We start from the raw sequence: 20967 nt of genomic DNA on the forward strand, positions 1-20967 counted from the left end.
ACTCCTGAGTCCTCAGTAAAAGTCCTACTTTCAGTCGTTCTATCACCGTCACTCATGACTGCTCCCCCTCAAGTAATCTTAAATCTAAAATATAGGATGATAATTAAGCAATGTTGTGTGATTTAGATGCAATATGAATCCCATCCATCTGGTGGCAGAAGAGTAAATAATATCGGCCCTAGAAGGCTTCTACTATAATAATAGCAAAAATATATTCAATACAACCTAATTAATTATGGTAGGCTAGACCGTGTGTCAACTTTCCTCAATTTTGACCAGTTAAGGTTTGATTTATTTACTCTTAAGGGATATATTTAGCCTACAATTTCCAAGACTCCCATTTTTAGGAACCGCTTTTCCATCCTTAAGTTTAGTGAACCAGTTACAAAAAAAATTATAATAATCCATATTTGATGCCAAATTCACCGCTGGAAGAAGGACACCTGCAAGCACCTCCTCCGCGCAGAATAAAAAACACAATTGATTGGTGGATTGTGTTGTCGTTATAAAGGGTACTGTAAGAAAGCCAATCCATTGGTTTTTAACATGTCAATCGTACCTTCTACTGTAGTGTGATTGGCGGTGACCCTCCCCATGTTGAATGAAATGCTGAAGCACGCCATTCTGAATATAATTCATATATGAATTATCATGTTGCTTAAAATCTTGTTAAGGCTGACTTTCTATTTCCAGCGATTTTGCTGTTGTGACTGTTGAAGACAGGCTGGGAAGCACACAGCCTGGTAGGCGTCGCCATTCTTCTTGAGGAAGCTCACCAACGGCCAGCGGCGCGACTTAGCTTTTTACCAATTAAAGCAGACACAAGAGCGATGGCATATTGCGTTAAAGGCAGATCTGTGTGAGGTCGTCACTGTAAAGGGTTCTATTTTGCGACCGTTTCGTGGTCGAACTGCACTGCAGCCTTGGAATGACACAGGAATAAAAGCCGCGTTATGGGAACGGAATTCAGGTGGGCTTTGCTCTTTCATTGATACATGTATTTCTGCATTTTTTTGTGTGAGTTTAATTAGGTATCATATGTTGCATGTTAGTTTGCATGTCTTTAAGAGTAAATGTCGAAAGATAAACGAGTGACTGTGTCAGGGCATAATGGTGTGAGAATACTGTTATCATGCACATCATCCTCTTCATCAGCGATAACCCTTATTGCTTACCATAAAATGCAAAGCACTTAATGATATAGTTGTGAATAGAATGCCAAAAAGAGAAACCCTGATCTTGACCATATGAAATGTATATACACAGGGTATATAGGCCTATGATTCGAAATCCTTTCGGTGCAGCGTATAGTCCAAAATAAAATAGCTTTCCAGTCAACCTCTGCGCTCAGTGGGGCCTGATTCTACTGTAGCATATATGTCGTTGTAGTTTCACGTTACACACATTACTGTGTTTGAATTACCCGTCTTGTGACAGCACTGCAATATGCAGATCTGCCATTCAAACGGTTACAGAACTGTAGCATCATCGGACTGCAGCGCGAGGCTGTAGTACAGGGAGGTTTATGCATCAGCATTTCGGCTTGACTACAGGGATAAGTGCCACCATGCAAACACAACACCGGTTAGCCAATGGGAGCACTTCTCCGCTGCTTCTTTGTAGCCTAAACATGTCCTTGATAGACAGACAGTCGACCCACTTTTGTGCGCTTTAAAGGCCTATATTCTCATAAATAAAGACTAGGGAAGTAAAGTATGGTCGACACTGCAATATAATTTGAGCTATTTGACACAGAAAGACATCTCCCTCTTTTACTGTCTTGCAGGTGAAGACTAATATTCTGTTGGTTAATGTTTATTATACCATGGTCTGGGTGAATACTCAATTCTGATTGGCTGCAGGGGTGTCCATTATCGGGTGATAACTATAAGATCTGCCTCAGTCCCCCCCAAGGAGAAATGTCAAGGAATCGATCACCTTGATTCTCAGATTAGATTTGGTTTGTGGTATTCCCTATTCCTTAAAATAAGGAATACCACGAACCAAATGTAGTCTGCTGAGTAGATGTCTGTTGACGTCTGATGTGTTTATATGTGTGACATAACATGATTGGTTTTGGTATTACTCGCTAGTCAGAGTGTAGCACATGAGAGATGAACAAACATCATGAGAGATGAACAAACAAAAAAAAATGACCTTGTTTTGAAGTGAAATGCCACAATGGATTATCATTGACAGAGAGACCTAGATTGGACGTTTCTCAAATCACAATTCAGTAGGGAGGGACACGCACACACACACACACACCAGACAAACACACACATTACATAAACGCACACACAAACAAACACAGTCAGAGAGGCTTCCGTAGACACACACTCACACACGTTCTTAGTCATTCAGACACTCAGACACTCTTTCTCCCTGTTGGGTCTGTCTCTCCCGATCTCTCCTTGACATCCAGTGTGTCTCTTCACCCTTCAGCTGTGCTGCTGAACCATGGGCCTCGGTGCCAATAGGCCTCCGACGCTGTTGTCCGGAGAAACACTCGTTGTCTTCTACACAAAAATAGCGTGGTGTGTGTTTGTGGGAGTGTAAGTGTGTGTTTACGTGTTCGTCCAAAACCGCTGAATATCTCACCCAGGACGGGAGTAGGAGACAGAAGCGGTCGGGTTATCACCTAGCTGTCTGATATACATATATGCATTCCTTTAGTATACGGTATTGCAGGGGTAAGAGTGTGTGTGTGTCACACTGGTGGTTCATGGTGTTGGTGGCGTTGAGCAGAGGCCCTGTACCTCATGCTGCTGACTCTGCGAAACGGGGAGCAACTCGATGACCTCCACACTCCTGGCTCAGGGACTGCTGCTGCAGCCCCGCCGACACGCCACTGTTGTCTGAACACTTCACATTTGTAATTCCATCTGTATCTCTGTCCCCCTTCGTGTTTTGTTGATGCTTGATGTCGTTCAATATCAGCAAATGTAGATGGGTAATGTAATCCCTCCCCGGTTACCATCACTTAGTGTGTTCCGTTTAGGAGCGCTTGCTTTTCTTTTGATAATCATTTCGTAAGTGGTGGGCTTTTCAAATGTAATTCTTTTTGAGCACCTCTTTACTCCTACATGCCTAAATGATTGTAGAATATGTAGAGTATATTCATTTAAACCACACTATATCTTTGCAGGCCATTTTCTAGTGAGGAAAATAGACCATTATATCTGGTCAACGTTGTCTTGGGAATTCTTCCTAATGGTGGTATTTCTGCTTTTTGTCATGTCATCTTTAGATCCTGTGCACATCCTTAAAGGTAGGCATGGAACCAGGTGAAGTAAATGTTTGAGAATTAAAGGAGAACAGTCAAGAGAGAAAGTGTTGTTTTAAAAACATAACCGGGATGGAATGATTGAGCCGTATGGTACAGTGTGTCTCACTAAACGGCGTGTATGATCAACAGGCAGTTGATGTGTATAGGTGATACTAAACAGAGTAACCAGACCTGTTTTTGACAGCCCCTGTTCAATGAGAAAACTGAGTACACACACAAACAATCGGCTGGGGGACATTGTGTACACATTGTGCTATTGTACTCAGTGGCACAGGTGTGCCAGCGAAAGGAGTCCTACACCGTCTCAGTTTCAGACTCTCACACTGGTGTGAAGGGGTCTGGTCCTGGATCTGTTGCTCTGTGCTTGAAGCTTTAGGGAAACACCTTGCCTCCACACTCAGCTGGTCTCAGTTCAGTTTGGACTGGAATTGCAAATCAGATTGGTATCAGGGAAAGGATCATCACTGTGGGAATTTGAAGTCGGTGTTATTTGTCATGGTCACCCCATGCATGTGAACTACACTGGGACAGTTTGGTGTAATCCATTTGTGAGATTAGTGTTTGCTGCAGTCTGTATTATCTCTACCATGTTATTGAATAACCGAGAGACTTGGTGAGACTGGTTTAAAGCAAAGAAGACCAATGTGCTGTAATGGAACGTTACCTTTCTAAGTTCGCTTAATGATTTAGTTCAAGTTCAAGTTCAAGTCTTTTATTTGTCAGGTGCACAGAGCAACACAAGGTTAGACTGGGCACTGAAATTCTTAAGACAAGACAACGCAAGCACTTGGCATAACATAACATATAAGTACACAGAACAAATTTACATCTATGCTGAGCTTAGATAATTTAGACCTAACTGAGTCATGACGCCTTGCAGTTAGTTTGCATCAAGGTTGTGGAAAAAAGTATTTCAAGACAGTTTACCTTCTGCTGCGTTCCAGGGAAAGAAACCGTCAGAAAAGGGATTATTTTCGAAATGAGGATTTAAGAATCTAACTATATTTCTGAATGAGGATACTTTTAGGAAACTCTGAGACAGAGTGAGGAACAGTCACAGGCCACGTCAGTTGGTTTGCCCAAAATGTGTCTGGTTATCCTTCAGGATCACCGTCAAAGCATCCGTACCCTGGTCATACCCAGAAAACATGCACAGGAAGTAGGAAGAAAGTAACCAATTATACACGATTATCATACATAATTCGCTTTGAAAAGACAGAGCTTTGTCAAGGGAGGCCGTTTAGAAACCACAATGTCATTACTGTTAGGATGAAGGGGGGTTGGGGTTGGCTAGGCTTCTTGGACAAGGTGAATACGTAATATGCAGTCGACCGCGCCTGTAAGAGATGATATGGGTTGGAAACAACGACCTCAGCGTCCAATAGTCCAGAGTCACATGCACGGGGGCCAACGGTACTGTGGAGATGTTATGTTGTGGAAGGAGCAGGCCACGTGTCAACAGGCTGACACAATGATCATGTAAATGAGATGGGAGCAACAGCGAGGTCTGGTGCATCGTTAGTTGCAGATTAGCGTGGGGGGGCTGCCCTTGATGTCAAGAGTGCCCCGAGGCAGGGACAGAGAGACAGACAGAAGGGGGCGGGGGCGGGGGGGGGGGGGGGGGGGCTGACACAGCGGGCAAGTAGGGGGTGGGGGAGTTTCTTTTTAAATCAGAGGTTTTTCTGGTTGGGGCGGCTGGGGGGGTTGGGATGGGGGGGTGGGGGGTTGGGAGGGCTAGAGGGATACATGTGGCGATGGAGGGAGGCTTGATGGTGACGACGCTGGACAATAGTGTTGTCTGTTACTGTGGTCAGTGAGAGCAAAGGAAAAGAGGCACTCAGGCACACGCACACACACATACACACACACACACACACACATACACACACACACACACACAATGCGTTAATTGTGCACGTCGATTAACCGTTAAACGACAACACACACGGCACAGTGTTCACACGTTGGCTCGGGAGCACGGACATACATTGACACACACACAGCCACACACACAGCCACACAAACAGCCACACGGATGCATGCTCTCCCTCTCACGCACACCCACACAAACACCCCCCCACCCCACCCCCACCCCCTGCAGAATAGAGGCTACAGCGTCCCATCGCCTGCTCCCCCCCGTCCTCTGCAATGAGGTCCCAAGTTCATCCCGCACCACCCCCCCCCCCCCCCCCGCTCTCTGCCTCCAGGGAAGCCATAGCGAGGCAGCCAGTGCCACGCAAAACAAAAAACCTGCCTCGCCCGTGTAGTTCAGTAGTTGCACGACCTTGATTCTGTCCTCCCTACAGTATTCTGCCTGTCCTCCAGTAGTATCGTTCTGCCATTGCTCCAACCCCAGCCCCCCCCCCCCCCCCCTCCCCTCCTGCATGACTCACATTCTCTGGAGTCTAGCCGCCTGCTGCCTCCAATGACATTGGATGCTGTTCACTCCTTCCTGGTGTCTGGACAAACTCAGGCCAACCGTGATGACCATCATTGGAGATGCAGTAGATTTAGAGACCGTCTTTGCCTTTGACAGCAAAGGTGTCAACATATGTGAAATATGTGACGCCACGACGCCACTGTATTTATCCAATGAGGGTGAACGTGTGCCAATTATTCTATTGACTCCACCTTTTCCATCCACATAATTGTCGGCGTAATCGTATGATATCAAGGGTCAAGGCGTTGAAGGGTCATTGCGTTGAAGGTAACGTAAAGGGTTGTTATTGGAGTTAGTCTGACTTAATCACCTCAGTGTGCTTTTCGCATTAATCTCTGCAGCCATTATTTCGTTGTTTTGGAGGAGACTCGTTCTTACAGAGAGTCTCCATTGTGACATTTCGGGATGCCTTGGCCGAGATGTTTCTCCCTCTCTGATGCGATTGGTCTCATGTGCTCGTTAATGGCTCTTTTGATTGGACGGGCCCTCGTACATGAATACAGCCCTTGTCCCCTCTTACCCCCCTCTTCCTCCGGGCCTTTTCTGTCTTGCTCTCGTCTCCATGCTTTGGTAGTTGTGTGTCGGTGTGACCGCACGTTGGCTGATTCTACAGGCTTCTATCGTGGTTCTCTACTGTTTACATTCGTTATTGTGGCATTGTATGCTGCTCTGGTTGGTTCTGACTCGGATACCAGGGGCTCCCCTCAGCTATTATTCTGCTGCACTCTGCTAGTGTGTGTGTGTAGTTTTGTGTGGTGTGGTAAGTGTGTTTTCTTGTTTAGCTGTGTGTCCTCTTGTCCAGCATTCTGCTGATAAGGAACTGCTCTCTCTCTCTCTCTCTCTCTCTCTCTCTCTCTCTCTCTCTCTCTCTCTCTCTCTCTCTCTCTCTCTCTCTCTCTCTCTCTCTCTCTCTCTCTCTCTCTCTCTCTCTGTCTCTATCTTCCTCCCCCCACCCCTCTCTCTCTCTCCTCATCTCCTTCTGCAGATGTGCACCTTCTGCAGTTCCAAGTTCTAGCAGGGTGTCCATTTGTTAGATTTATGCTAAATTACCCTCATCCTGCACTTACCGGAGTGTGTGCGTGTGTTTGTATATGCTTGTGTGCCAACTTCACTGGATTCGCCCGGTAACAGAGCCCCCCCACATATATGTAATACGGGGCGGTGAACACAGACAACTAGCCAAGGGGTGGACTCAGACTGAGATATGGCTCCCAGACTCCCTGTTAAACAGTAGCGGCAGGACGTCACTGTCTCTGTCTCACTCTGAGCTCCGGACTCTCTTACCCAGGGCTTGTCTGATACTGCATGGCTGCAGCGTTAGACAGGGAAGTCAAGACTCGAGGGAGGGAGGGAGGGAGGGAGGGAGCGAGAGGGAGATGGAGGCAGTGAAAAAGGGAGATGGAGGGAAGGAGAGAGAGAGAGGGAGATGGTGGGAGAGAGAGGGAGAAGGGGGGAGGGAGAGGGAGGGAGAGAGAGAGAGGTAGTGGGAGGGGGAGAGGAGATGGAGGGAGAGAGGTGGAGGGAGAGAGAGGGTGAACGGGGTAGGGAGAGAGGGAGATTGGAAGAAGGGAGAGAATAGGAGATGGATGGAGGGAGATAGCTGAGAGGAAACCTAGCCCTGCTCAATATGGCCTGCAATCTAACAATGGCGAGTGAAATGTTGCACATTGCGAAGCTCTCATAAACACGCTTTCCTTCACACATCCAAGGTTTATCATGACAAACACTCAGTCATAACAGTACCCTTATCAGAAAATAGGATTGATGGATTAACTCCAGGGTTGAATTGCTATATTTTCCTCACTGTGAAATGACTGATAGATTTTGAACTCAACCATAAACAATTAAAAAAGGTATGTACACTGTTATCAGGCAGTTTTTCAGGAAATAATTAATTACATTTCAAATAATTCATTATTCTTCCCCTTTCTGATTATGTTTGCTTCAGAACTACAGAAACAAATCTAAATGAAACCCCAATTGCAAATGCTTGAGCTATAATTATCTTGAGCTAATAGCAAACCGACATTTGACTTGTAAGGATCCACATAATCTCTTCTTCTAAAGATAACGTCATGCTGAGGACCACAGTGCGATCAATACCTTCCACTCACTCTAATGTCTCTTAGATGCTAAGTGTCAGTGACTGGTCACTGAGAAGGGAAGTTTGGCTGATATTATTATGGGATGTGGTGACTGGGTGTGCTCGGAATGCCCAATGACATCACGATGACTCAGGTCCATACGGCCTCTTAACATTTTTTGGTCCTGTAAGGAGGGAGGTGGTTTGGTTTGGCTGTATTGGACAGACATCCCTTGTATTGATGTGTGTTGTTGGCTGTACCACTAATGGAATGGTGCTTTTGTCAGAGTTTAAATCAGTCCATCCCATCAATCACACCAGTCAGTGTCCAGTCAGTTCATAGTTCTTCATAGTGTTCTCAACCACCCTTTTTGTTCCTGACAGGTGAAGAACCCTGATTCTATTGGATCCACGGCCCAGCCCGCCAGCCAACCCGGCCACAGCCCAGAGGGGGAGACGAGGTGAGGACATTCCACCCCCAGCCTCCCCCCCCCCCCCCCCCCCCCCCCCCACCCGACAGGCCCACAGTGCATCGTTGCACCGCCGACCCCCCACCACAGCCACCGCCATGTCCACCCCTAGCGGCAGCCCTGAGAGGGAGGGGGGCACGGGGGGGCCTCAGCTGGACGGCCTGGACCCCGACCCCCCCTCCATGGGCAGCCCGATACTCAGCCCGGACTCATCTTCCCATGATGCAACTCTGTCGGCGCCGGCCGCCTCCCCGGCCGACTCAGAGAGCCTAAGCCCTGACGAGCTGGAGCTGCTGGCCAAGCTTGAGGAGCAGAACAGGTGAGACACCAGGCAGCACAGCCCCGTCACACTCCTGTTATACTGGTTGTGGACCTGCCTGAGGCAGGCTGCCTTTGGAAGAATACATTCACAATATTTACATATATATTTGTATAGACGTATATCTTTTATTTTTTAGTAGGCAAGTCAGTTAAGAACAACCTGGCAAGAGATTAAGGCCTCTTGTAGGGAAAGGCCAGTCGCAGTGTCTGTATGTTTTAGGCTCAATATTTAAGGTTAAACGAAGAGTGACTTAGCTTGATGTAAGACAAACACACAATTGACAAGGCCTAGTACATTCCCCAATGGGACTAGAATCTTATCTAAAACTCAAAGGCGGGACTAGCTGGCCTTATAGCTGTTTTGAGAGCTAGCTCACTTTGAGCTGTTGTGTCTACAGTAGAAGGCTCCCCTTACTTACAGTAAACCTACACAAAAACGTTGTGTTTGTACTATCAGAGATGCAGCTTGGTGTTGATAACAGCCCGTGAACAATAGACTCAGTGTTGCTCTATTCTGAGGTGTGCCGCAAGGCCTAGTCATTTGACCGGACACATTTTCTCTAAAGGTCTTCCGGTGTGTTTGTTCATGGCCCTCGGATATTATATCATCCAATAACACGTGCACATAGCTGGAAAAAGGCAACGCAGTTTTATCATTCTCTCTCCATAGAGATTAATGCAGCATCGTGGCAATCAGATTGACTCTCTTTGACCTATATTATATTGAACCCCAGTTCTACCTCATGTAAGCATATTCCCCTGAAGCCTATGTATAACCTTTCAACGCCTACGGGGTCCAATCCTTAAACACTCAATACTCTAAGGATGCATCCAAGCATCTATCTACTTCTTTCTCCCGTTATATCTTTATATCGATCTTCTTCCTCCATTTATGTCATTATAAATAAATGTACATATCAATTCAATTATCCATGTGTAGCATGGCTATTCCAGTAGCCTAGCAAGAGTTTGCACAGGGTTGAAGATTAGCAGGAAGTGTAACAGAGTTAGAACCGTGAAACTCGCTCCTCAGGTATGTAACAGGCCACCCGCTAGCTTTTCTTTGGCGTAGCTGGTATTGGTCATGCTTGGCAAGTCGGAGGTCGTGCGTTCGAGCCCAGTGAGTGGCGAGCGAGCCTTGTCGTGACGGAGCGTGAATACAGCTGTTACATACCCGTCACAGAAGCAGCAGCTGTTATTCAGACCACCACTTCATAACAACCGCGTTGCGCCTTTAGCTCCCCGCGTTTCCATGCACGGCCTCTCGCGTGAGAACCTCTAACCTCCCTCCCCCAAAACCGGTGGTTCTTCCTCGTCTGTGCCCCCCAGGCTTCTGGAAGCCGACTCCAAGTCCATGCGCTCCATGAGCGGCTCGCGACGCAACAGCGGCTCCTCGCTGGTGTCCAGCTCCTCGGCCTCGTCCAACCTGTCCCACCTTGAGGAGGACACCTGGATCCTGTGGGGGCGCATCGTCAACGAGTGGGAAGAGTGGAGGCGCAAGAAGGACAAGCTGCTGAAGGTGAGGGGGGGAGGGGGGAGATGGAGGGAGGAGGCGAAGGAGGGATTCTGACTTGTTTTAGGGAGGGGGGGAATCAAAAGGGGACGGGACAAGGGGGGAAAAAGGGACCAGGTCCAAAGGGACCAGGAAGGGTGGTTGTTTTGGACGAGGGACAAGGGTTGGATGTAAACCAACGAAGAGCCTGGAGTTGATCTCTCCTCACTTTCCTTCCCTTTCCAATCTCTATTTTCTATCTCCCTGCCTTTCCATTTCTCTCTCTCTCTCTCTCTCTCTCTCTCTCTCTCTCTCTCTCTCTCTCCTCTCTCTCTCTCTCTCTCTCTCTCTCTCTCTCTCTCTCTCTCTCCCCCCCCTCTCTCCCCTGCCTCCAGGAGCTGATCAGGAAGGGCATCCCCCATCATTTTCGCGCCATCGTGTGGCAGTTGCTGGGCAACGCCACAGACATGCCCGTGAAGAACCAGTACTCGGAGCTGCTGAAGATGTCATCACCCTGCGAGAAGCTGATTCGCCGGGACATCGCCCGCACCTACCCCGAGCACGAGTTCTTCAAAGGCCAGGACAGCCTGGGCCAGGAGGTGCTCTTCAATGTCATGAAGGTGACCGGCCTTGAACTTTTGACCTTTGACCTTTTATGCTCTGTTTTCCTACATGTTATGTACACATACCCTCAAAAAAAGGATGATCTTTTTCAGTCACCAATTACAGCTTGGTACACTTGTAGCATTTATAAATCCTGTGTGTACCTGGTCATGTGCAGAACAGAGGACTGTATTTAGGTGCGTGAGTATGTTTGCGTGTGTGGTAGGGGGTAAGTTTATGTCCTATACCTCACGAGGACCTGTGGGTTCCAGGCATATTCTCTGGTGGACCGGGAGGTAGGCTACTGCCAAGGCAGTGCCTTTATCGTGGGACTGCTCCTCATGCAGGTAAGTACACAGTCGCAAACACACACATGCACACGCACACTCACAAATGAAGACAAACACAGACAGGCACTTGAGCTCCCTCTCCCTCACCTTCCGGAATGTTCCAGATGCCAGAGGAAGAGGCGTTTTGCGTTTTCGTGCGTCTGATGCAGGAGTATCGCCTCCGGGAGCTGTTCAAGCCCAGCATGGCTGAGCTGGGTCTCTGCATCTACCAGTTTGAGTACCTGCTCCAGGTGAGCTGGAGACATCACCACTTACTGGTGTCTACTGTCACGGTGACCCCAATGTGAAAGTGGGACTTTGAACAGGTTCCTGCCTAACCTTTCTGAGTTTACATGTATCGACTGGCAGAATTCAGGAAGCGGGAACTGTTCCTAAAATACCAAACCGAGGAAAGGGAAAACATTGTCCACAGGGGGGCAGCAAATATAGTCATCATACTCGAGACAGAGCCGCAGATGATATATTTAGTGGAAACGTGTTCGGCTTTCAACGCTGTCCCCCTTATTAGCATTTGAATGAAGACTACATTAAACTAGACTAAAAACTAAACTAAACTTAGACTACTACACTTTCCTTTATTGTTTTCTTTATTATCTCTCTCTCTCTCTCTCTCTCTCTCTCTCTCTCTCTCTCTCTCTCTCTCTCTCTCTCTCTCTCTCTCTCACTCACTCACTCACTCACTCACTCACTCACTCACTCACTCACTCACTCACTCACTCACTCACTCACTCACTCACTCTCTCTCTTTCTCTCTCTCTCTCCATCCGTCCCTTCCTGTTCTTCCCTCCACTCAGGAGCAACTGCCAGAGCTGAACGTCCACTTCCGCTCTCAGAGCTACCACACCTCCATGTACGCCTCCTCCTGGTTCCTCACCCTCTTCCTCACCTTCCTCCCCCTGCCCGTCGCCACGCGCATCTTCGACATCTTCATGTATGAGGTGAGAGACCCGGCAAACATGCAACATTATTGTTGGTAATTACTATTATTGAAAAACATGGGTGCGTGTGTGTGTGTGTGTGTGTGTGAATGGCCTGTTTAGCAGTGCTTGGGCAGTTTGTACTGAGCCTGCTAATGGAGCACTGAGCCTGCCAACAATGAAAAAACAGTTGAGGTCAATTGAGGTTCAGGTCAGGCTGGTTTACTTGTGGCTGTTTGTGAGTCTGCTAAATGATTCGGCGCCTGGGGTGCTCACCTTTGCCCCCCCCCCCCCCCCCCCCCCCCCCCCCACACCCCCCCCAGGGTCTGGAGATCATCTTCCGCGTGGGCATGGCCATCCTACAGTACAACCAGACAGACCTCATCCAGCTGGACATGGAGGGGATGTCCCAGGTGGGTCAAGTCACCGCCAACGGGCATGCCGCTGTTCCTATTGAGGGCCTTGTCATTCTCTCTCTCTCTCTCTCTCCTCTCTCTCTCTCTCTCTCTCTCTCTCTCTCTCTCCCTCTCCCTCTCTCTCTTTCTCCCTCTCTCTCGCTCTCTCCCTCTCTCTGTCTCCCTCTCTCTCTGACTCCATCTCCGTCCCTCTGGCAGCACTTCCAGAAGGTGATTCCTCATCAGTTCGACAGCTGCACAGACAAGCTCATCCTGAGGGCCTACCAGGTCAAGTACAACCCCAAGAGGATGAAGAAGTAAGCTGCCAAGTTTTGGATCCATTGTGTTCCATTTGTTTCTTCCAATGAATAATTAAGAAGACATACACCAGAGGATGGGTGATGTTAATTAGATCCACTGGGACATGATTTTATAAAGCTGTTGTTGTTGTTGTACACATATACTGATGGGAATGTCCAAAAGCCCGGAGATTAGAAAATTAGTTTGAGATGAATCTTGTGGAACTGATATTGATGAAAGTGTTATCATCTGTCTTTGGTCAGGCTTGAGAAAGAGTACACCACAATCAAGAACAAAGAGATGGAGGAGCAGATAGAGATCAAGGTGAGAGGCATGTGTGTCTAATATGTTCCGACCTTGTTTGAACTCATATTATAGAAGCATTATTGGAAGAGTTATATCAAGAGACTAATCCCCTTCCCCCCCTTCTCTCTCTCACTTTCTCTATCCCTTAATCTCTCTCCCACTCCTTTTTTCTCTCTCTCTCTCTCTCTCTCTCTCTCTCTCTCTCTCTCTCTCTCTCTCTCCCACACACACACACGCACACACACTCAGAGGTTACGCACAGAAAACAGACTACTGAAGCAGAGGATTGAGACACTGGAGAAGGTAAGAGAGATGGGTTTGATTTAGTCACTTAATGGTCACGTGACTCAGCTTCGTGACTCACAGTAAGATCCAAGTGATAAGTCCCTCATGAATGTTAATATGATACATCATACTGGTACTTTATATCCGTGAGATCACTTTCTATCGAACGCTTTTGAAGGTAACGAGGTGTGGAAGAGAATGAGAGAGTGCATCGATTTCCTTCTTTCTCTCTTTGCTGTTTTGTGAGCAATACTTTTCTCTCTCCTTTTTCTCATCGTCTTTGCATCCAACGGTTCAACACCCCCCCCCCCCCCTCACACACACCCTCCGCACACACACACACACCACACAAACCACAAACCGCAACATGTTTTCCTTCTGATGGGTTGTCAAACGTATTTTTTTGTTTTTTGTTTTATTTGTTTTTATGATTTCTCATTTTTCCCTTTTTCACCCTTAAAAAAAAAACATTTTTTTTCTTTCTGCAATCTGTTTTTCCCCCCCTTTCGATTGTTGTCGTTTATTTTTTATCCATCCATCCCATCCTCTCTGTCTCCTTCTCTTGGCCATTCTCCTCTTCCTCCCCTCCGTCTCTACTGTAGGAGAGCGCTGCTTTGGCAGACAGACTGATCCAGGTACAGTACTGAAAAACCACCTGGTCACTATCCTGTCCTCTACTTGTCCTTCCTCCCTTGCTTCCCTCCTTCCTTCCACCTGCACTGCCTGTCTCCCTCTCCAGAACGGCTTCAAAATAATATCTATTGTTTTTGCATGAGAGAATGCTTGTTTTTGTACTTGTCTATTTGTGTTATTGTACGTACGTATTTTTGGACCACGCTACCCCCAATCCATCTGCCCTTGACAGCATGTGGATCCATGTGTACATAGCAGGAATTCTCATGCTAAGTTTTACTGCCCTGCATGTGAAAAGACTTAGTACAGGTGTGCTCCAAGGCCCTGTTTCCTCCCCGTGCCAAAACGAGCGGGATCATATTTCATTCGAATGTCATTTCAGCTGTTAGATGATTTTATATTTTAACAATTCACAGCATGTAAACCATCACAAACTCCATTAATCCTAAAACAGTGTGTTCAATCACAAACTATTCATAAATGACCCACCAATGTCTAAAAAACCACCACGCTTCTCCCCTCACGCTGTCTCTGTGTGTCCAGGGTCAGGTGACACGGGCCCAGGAGGCGGAGGAGAACTACGTGATCAAGCGGGAGCTGGCCGTGGTGCGTCAGCAGTACAGCACGGCCAGCGAGAGCCTGGGGAGAGCCCAGGACACCATCCAGGAGCTGCAGCAACACAAGGTAGCTGGCTCGCTGTCTGGACCAGGGCCCGGGGAATGTGCGTCTCTGTCGTGATGAGAGGATGCCAGTGTGGGTCAAAGAAGACTGGGATGAAAGACAAAAAAATGAAAGAAAGAAAGAAAGAAAGAGAAAGAAAGAGAAAAAAAGAAAGAATGAAGAGAAACAAAGGGAAAATAGCGAGTGGATGAAACACTGGTGTTTGCAGGCTGAGGTGAAACAGAAGTGATTTTAATCTGAGCTCATTGTAGCATCTTCCCACCTTTATTTGATTGACTTTGATATGGAATTTCATGTACATTTACGCATTTAGCAGACGCTTTTATCCAAAGCGACTTCCAAAAGAGAGCTTTACAAAAGTGCATAGGTCACTGATCCTAACAACGAGATAGCCCCAAACATTGCGGGTAACCAAAACATGAAGCATACATTGCGAAAACAAAATAAGTCCCAAAGGGAGGAACCATAAGAGCATGTAGTTAAACAAGATGCAATCAAACAACATGAACCTGGAAAAGTGCACGAGTGTACCCGTGGAAAAAAGAAAGTAACAAAATTATATTACACAAAGTGCAATTGTTTCAAGTCAGTTACAATTAACCAACAAGAACTGTACTGATACATGATACAGAACTGATACAGAACTGATACAGAACTGTACAGAACTGTGCCTACTGATACATGTACATGTATCTGATACATGTACATGTATCAGTAGGCATGGATGGCTTTGGGGATTCTTGCTGCTATGAGAAACATGTCCTCCGTGACATCACAGACATCACCACTCTGCATACTTGCAATTGACACGTTCCTTGTCCATTTAAAAGAAATTCACACCCAAAATATTGATGACATGGTAGAAAAGATCATTGTTCTGTAAGACGAAACGGTTCATTTCCGGCGCAAGAACAGAAGAGTGTCAAAATGAATATCCCCTTAGTGTTTGGTTCTGACCTCAATCTCGCCAGGGTGGCACGAGGGGTGCAGTTCAGTGAGCAATCCAGAACACTTCTTCGGAATAGTTATCATATTACAATACTGACACAGAACTGTCCACAATTTTTTTTTACTACGGAATTATAAACTGTCTGTTCTTTGTGAAAACAGGATTAAGTCTTTCAGTAAACAAGATAAATCAGAGCACAGTACATACTATTACTATGAGTTCATCTTTAAGCCGGGAGGCACGATACTGTTTTGGGCTTCGACTATAAAGGACAAGTTAAAATCTCAAATACAGGAAAGAAATGTGTTTCAAAGTATCACAGGACTTCCACTGTGGTCATTTGAGGTTCACTACGGGCTAGATGTCCCGTAAACATCAGAATATACAGTATGTTCTCTATATCACTAAGGCCATTCTACGTAGCCTATTGGCTGTCCATATTTTGGATGGAGCTGAATGTGATGTTACACCGCTAGTGGCTCTACACAAGCTACATGCTAATTGGTTAAACATGCTACCCAGCTGGAAGGAAACTATAGTTTCTCAGTCCTCGAGCTGCTACTGTTTTCTTGCAGCTGAGTGGTGAATCCATGTGCGAGAGTGTGCAGGGTGTTGCAGAGACAGAGCCGGTACTTGTGTGACACACCGGCTGTGTCTCTGCAACACCCTGCACAGGTGTTTTGGGCCGAAATGCCCCGAGCATGGCTCTCATTCTCCCCCATTTGATCTTTGTCCTACTTTGGGTTTTGCCCATTTAGATATATATCATAAGATTAAACATCTATCTTCTTGTAGTTTAGTTTTCAGTAGGATCACCACTCTGGGCATTTGACTAGCTTTAGTTTCAGGCTTGGTTTCTCACGCATTCACACACACACACCCAGTTGTCACACTCATTCACAGAGAAGAAGAAGTGTGAGAGAGCTGGGTGTGTGAAAGAGTTTGCACATCCTACTTCTCTCCATCAGTGTTTTCCACAGTGTTCGATTTACAGTAAGCTCAACTGGGCAAGGGCACGCATGTGTGCGTAGGAGTGGTAGTGTTTGTGCGGTCGTGAATGAGAGTTGTCGTGTTGCAGCTGGAATGACATGTGTGAGTGTGGTCATGAAGCTGGATTCACACACCTCCAGTTTCTCATTTCTCGCTCACATTGAGACTGAGCCCTGTGACGGGGGCTTGAAATGAAAAATCAAAGGAACTCTTTCTCACTATGTCACTGTAGAATGTCTTTTTTTTATGATATGCTAAGATAAGATCATATGATAAGATAAGAAAACGTTACTGTCCATTCAATCGACATAGAATGGACATTTGCCAGCATTCTGGCAACAGTATAGTACTAACAATAAAGAAAAATGAAAATACATGAAATATATTTTCATCAGCAGGAGTGCTCATGACCTTGTTTAGAATGGCCACCGCAGAGGGCACACATCATTTCCTGTGGGAAAGGGGTCGGAGGCCAGACGTTATGAGAAAGGGCTACGCCAGCTGTACGCCAGCTGTACGCCAGCTGTACGCCAGCTGTAGGCCAGCTGTAGGCCAGCTGTAGGCCAGCTGTACGCCAGCTGTAGGCCAGCTGTACGCCAGCTGTACACCAGCTGTAGGCCAGCTGTAGGCCAGCTGTAGGCCAGCTGTAGGCCAGCTGTACGCCAGCTGTACACCAGCTGTAGGCCAGCTGTAGGCCAGCTGTAGGCCAGCTGTAGGCCAGCCCACTTCCAGGTGGAGGAGGGTAGCCATGCTTATGAGGAGGATGTGGAGGTCGAAGATAAGGATGAAGACAGCGGCATGGCGTTCCCTGAAGGCTAGCAAACCTTCATGTGTGTTCGACATGTGGGTCTTAGTCTCTTACTGGTGTATTTGTCTCTCAATACACCGAGCAGTTTGTCATTGGTCCAAATGTGGGGTCCCGGTCTCTGATTGGTGTATTTGTGTCCCAGTACACGGAGCAGTTTGTGAACGATCTGCAGACACAGCTGGAGCAGTCTCGGTTGCAGGAGGCGGAGCTACTGGGCGCCCTGAAGGAGATGCAGGACAAGGTGCTGGACCTGGAAAAGGTGAGCTCCCACCGTGGATGTGCGCTTTGATCGGACTCATCTCGTGCGTGTTTCATATTCTCCCCCGTCCTCGTGCGTCTCGTCCACGAGGGTCGTGTGCGCTTCACGTCCGTGTGTTTCACGTGTCTGCTACGTGTGTGTTTCCTCTCCGCGGTGCTCGCGCGCGGCTCCAGAGGAGCAGCTGCCTGCCCGACGAGAACAACGTGGCCCAGCTGCAGGAGGAGGTGAAGCAGCTGAAGCTGCGGGAGCTGGCCACGCTGACCTCCTTCAGGGAGACGCAGGACGCAGTGACCGACCTCAACCAGCGCTGGCAGGTACCCCGCACGCACGCACGCACACACACTGGCAGCACCAACACATCGGGGACCCTTCGCACGTGCTTCATCCCCCTTGGCTCCTCCCCCCACCCACCCTCCCTCCTCACCCTCAGCACCACATGTCGCGGGGCGGCGGAGGCGGCGGCGGCCATTGGAAGGAGTCCCCCAAGAAGAACGCCATGAACGAGCTGCAGGACAAGCTGCTGACGGTGCGCCTGCGAGAGGCTCAGGCCCAGGCCGACCTGCGCGAGGTCAAACTCAAAGCCCTGCAGCTGGAGAGCCAGGTCAGTCCCGAAGGGGGGGGTGCCTTGGCGTCGAACGTCATTTGAAGGGAGCTTCCCTTTGCCAATGTCGTCATGTTATTCAAGGGAACTTGACATAGTCTGCTTGAACGATCCATTAACATGAGCCCCCCTTCCTTCTCTCCCTCCCTATCTTTTATTTATTTTTTGCTCCCTCAAGAACCAGATCAACAGTAAGCTGATTGGCCGCCACGAGCAAGAGGGTGTGGCCCAGCAGGAACGGATACAAGTGCTAGCCAATCAGAACAAGGGGCTGCAGACCCAGCTGAACGAGATGAAGCGGAAGCAGTCCGAGTTTGACTGCAAGGTGCGGGCGAGAGAGAGAAAGAGAGGCAGGGAAGAAAGGAATGGAATAGAATCTTGTTGAGAGATCGTGAGATAGAGGGTGAAGGGATGGGGGAACGACTGAGATGAGTGAAAGGAGGGAGAGAGAAGGATGGAGTGGAGGGGAGAGAGAGAGACAAGGAGGGACTAAAGGAGGGACGTTGGGAGATAAAAGGGGCGATGGATGTGTGTAGAGAACGGGAGAAAAAGACCAGAGAGTGCATCTGCAGCACGACCAGATGCTATCAGTTAGCACCAAGGAACATTGGCTTTAACTCATGAAAGCTCTGTGGTCCGATAGAGAGACAGAGCGTTAAGAGAGACACAGCTCTTCACACACTTTTTCTTTTTTCGATGTGCTTTCCGTCCCGCAGAGCAAAGAGGAGGTGATGGAGGCGCGCTTGCGAGACGCAGAAAGCATGGCGGCCATGGCTGAGCTAAGACAGAAGGTCGCTGAGCTGGAGATACAGGTAACACGTTGTTTGTGTGTGTGTGTGTGTTTGTGTGTGTGTGTGTGTCTGTGCATGTGTGTGTGTTATCACTGCTATCTCCATGTCCCACAGAAAGAAGAAGGGTTGATCCAGGGGCAGTTAAACCACTCCGACTCCAGACAATACATCACCCAACTCCGGGACCACATCGCTGAGCTCAAGAACGAGGTCAGCGACACACGCACGCACACACGCACACTCACACACACACACTGTGACCGCCCTTCACCCCCAAAAAACGATTGCCCTTCCCCTTTTAACAGCCCTCAGAGATGTGTGAGAACCCTAGCTTTAGTGCGTGAACACTCACACTCACACTTCCATGTCACATTAACACTTGCGTCGTAAGTGACAGACTGTGCAGCGTGTCAGTGGGATTATACAGTAAGGTGGAGTCGGGGAGGGGGGGGGGGTTGAAAGAGAACATGTTAAAGTGACCTAGGAAGATACAGGACGCATGTCAATATGTATCCTTGTATTTGTGTCACGTCTACTCTGCCCGGCAGCGCAGCCTAGATTTGTTTAATCGACCGTGTAAAAAGAACAAGTGATTTGATGGGAGGAAGAGGTGGGCGGGTGCACACTCATTTCATTTCCATTGGTTAACCACTAAGCCCCTCCCAGTTTCACTCAGCCCAACTTGTCCTGACTCACTTTGACACCTGTACTCTATCACACACACACACACACATCTGTGTGACTTGTAACCAACAACAAAAAAACTCACACGGCAGGCGCTCGCACACTTTCTGACGCACATGGAGATATTGGCTGTGGCTTGCGTCTGTCACGCAAGCACGCCCACCACACATCATCAGTGCTGACTGGGCACACAGTTCCATAGAAAACACTAAATCAGATGTTGTAAGACCCCCAGAAAATCTGTAAAGGGTAAAACCAGAAACCACACATGCTCTGATTTCCTAAAAACATACCGGCCTAGTTGCAATTTCCTGGACACACAGATCAAGAACGTACTGTGAAAAACCACAGGTGCCCCTCACCGCAACCTAAACATGACTACCTGACAAGGTTGCCTATTGACAACTGTGACAGGCACTTCACCCTACTTGCCTCGGGGGGAATGTCCCTGTACTTACTGTACTTACTGCAAGTCGCTCTGGATAAGAGGGTCTGCTAAATGACTAAATGTAAATCGTTCAAAATAGATGCAGCCATAACAAAACTGATAAGTTGACGGTGTAACCTTGGTATAGTAAAGATATATTCTCCTTTTGGCCTATTTAGGTCAGGCAGCTCCGCGGTCAGCCCTCTAAGTTCCCCCCCAGCTCCCGCGTCAGCAGCAGCGGCAACTACCAGGATCTCTGCCTGGCCAGCCCCGCATCGGCCGAGGGAGACTACCTGAGCTCCGACGACGACCTGCTGCCTAGCCCGCTGCCCGCCAACGCCCTCTACCCGACCCTGCCCGGGCCCTGCCACCCATCTGCCCGCCTGGACAGCGAGGGGAGCACAGACAGCGAGCCGGAGGAGCGGACGGCGTCCCACCCAGACGCCCACCACAACCCCCCACAGCTGTACGGAGGTATGGTGTGCGCAGCTGAGACTCTGGACAACTAGGCTGCAGTAGCCCCCTGACGGACAACAGTGGCCCCTGCCCCCCCTGGGAGGATTACTGATGCGACCTGACGACCTGATCCGCGCTCCCCGCGCTGTCAACCCACGGAAGCGCTCCCCCCCTCCTCTCCCTTCCTCCGCTCCCCCCCTCCGCTCCAGGGACACTTCGGCCTCTCTCTCTCTCTCTCTCTCTCTCTCTCTCTCTCTCTCTCTCTCTCTCTGTCTCTGTCTCTGTCTCTCTCTCTCTCTCTCTCTCTCTCTCTCTCTCTCGCTCTCTCTCTCTCTCTCTCTCTCTCTCTCTCTCTCTCTCTCTCTCTCTCTCTCTCTCTCTCTCTCTCTGTCTCTCTCTCTGTCTCTCTCTCTCGCTCTCTCTCTCGCTCTCTCTCT

The 20967-nt window shown here is 48.3% G+C and overlaps 1 protein-coding gene across 2 annotated transcripts; it reads left to right on the top strand.

Moving 5' to 3' along the window:
• Positions 1–602: 602 nt before the first annotated feature.
• On the top strand, positions 603–20754 carry evi5l (ecotropic viral integration site 5 like). Of its 2 annotated transcripts, XM_047043545.1 has the most exons (20): positions 603–970; positions 8197–8601; positions 9933–10122; positions 10491–10715; positions 10971–11045; positions 11153–11278; positions 11843–11986; positions 12289–12378; positions 12580–12677; positions 12924–12984; positions 13216–13269; positions 13854–13886; positions 14428–14568; positions 17455–17571; positions 17745–17885; positions 18002–18172; positions 18351–18497; positions 18889–18984; positions 19078–19173; positions 20254–20754. In XM_047043545.1, the coding sequence occupies exons 2-20, from the start codon at positions 8381–8383 to the stop codon at positions 20581–20583; spliced, it is 2556 nt and encodes an 851-aa protein (XP_046899501.1). In that variant the 5' UTR covers positions 603–970; positions 8197–8380; the 3' UTR covers positions 20584–20754. The 2 variants fall into 2 exon arrangements, with proteins under 2 accessions (XP_046899501.1, XP_046899502.1); XM_047043546.1 differs by lacking the exon at positions 13854–13886.
• Positions 20755–20967: the final 213 nt, after the last annotated feature.

Source organism: Hypomesus transpacificus, chromosome 21 (genome assembly GCF_021917145.1).
Source record: "Hypomesus transpacificus isolate Combined female chromosome 21, fHypTra1, whole genome shotgun sequence".
Taxonomy (NCBI): Eukaryota; Metazoa; Chordata; class Actinopteri; order Osmeriformes; family Osmeridae; genus Hypomesus; species Hypomesus transpacificus.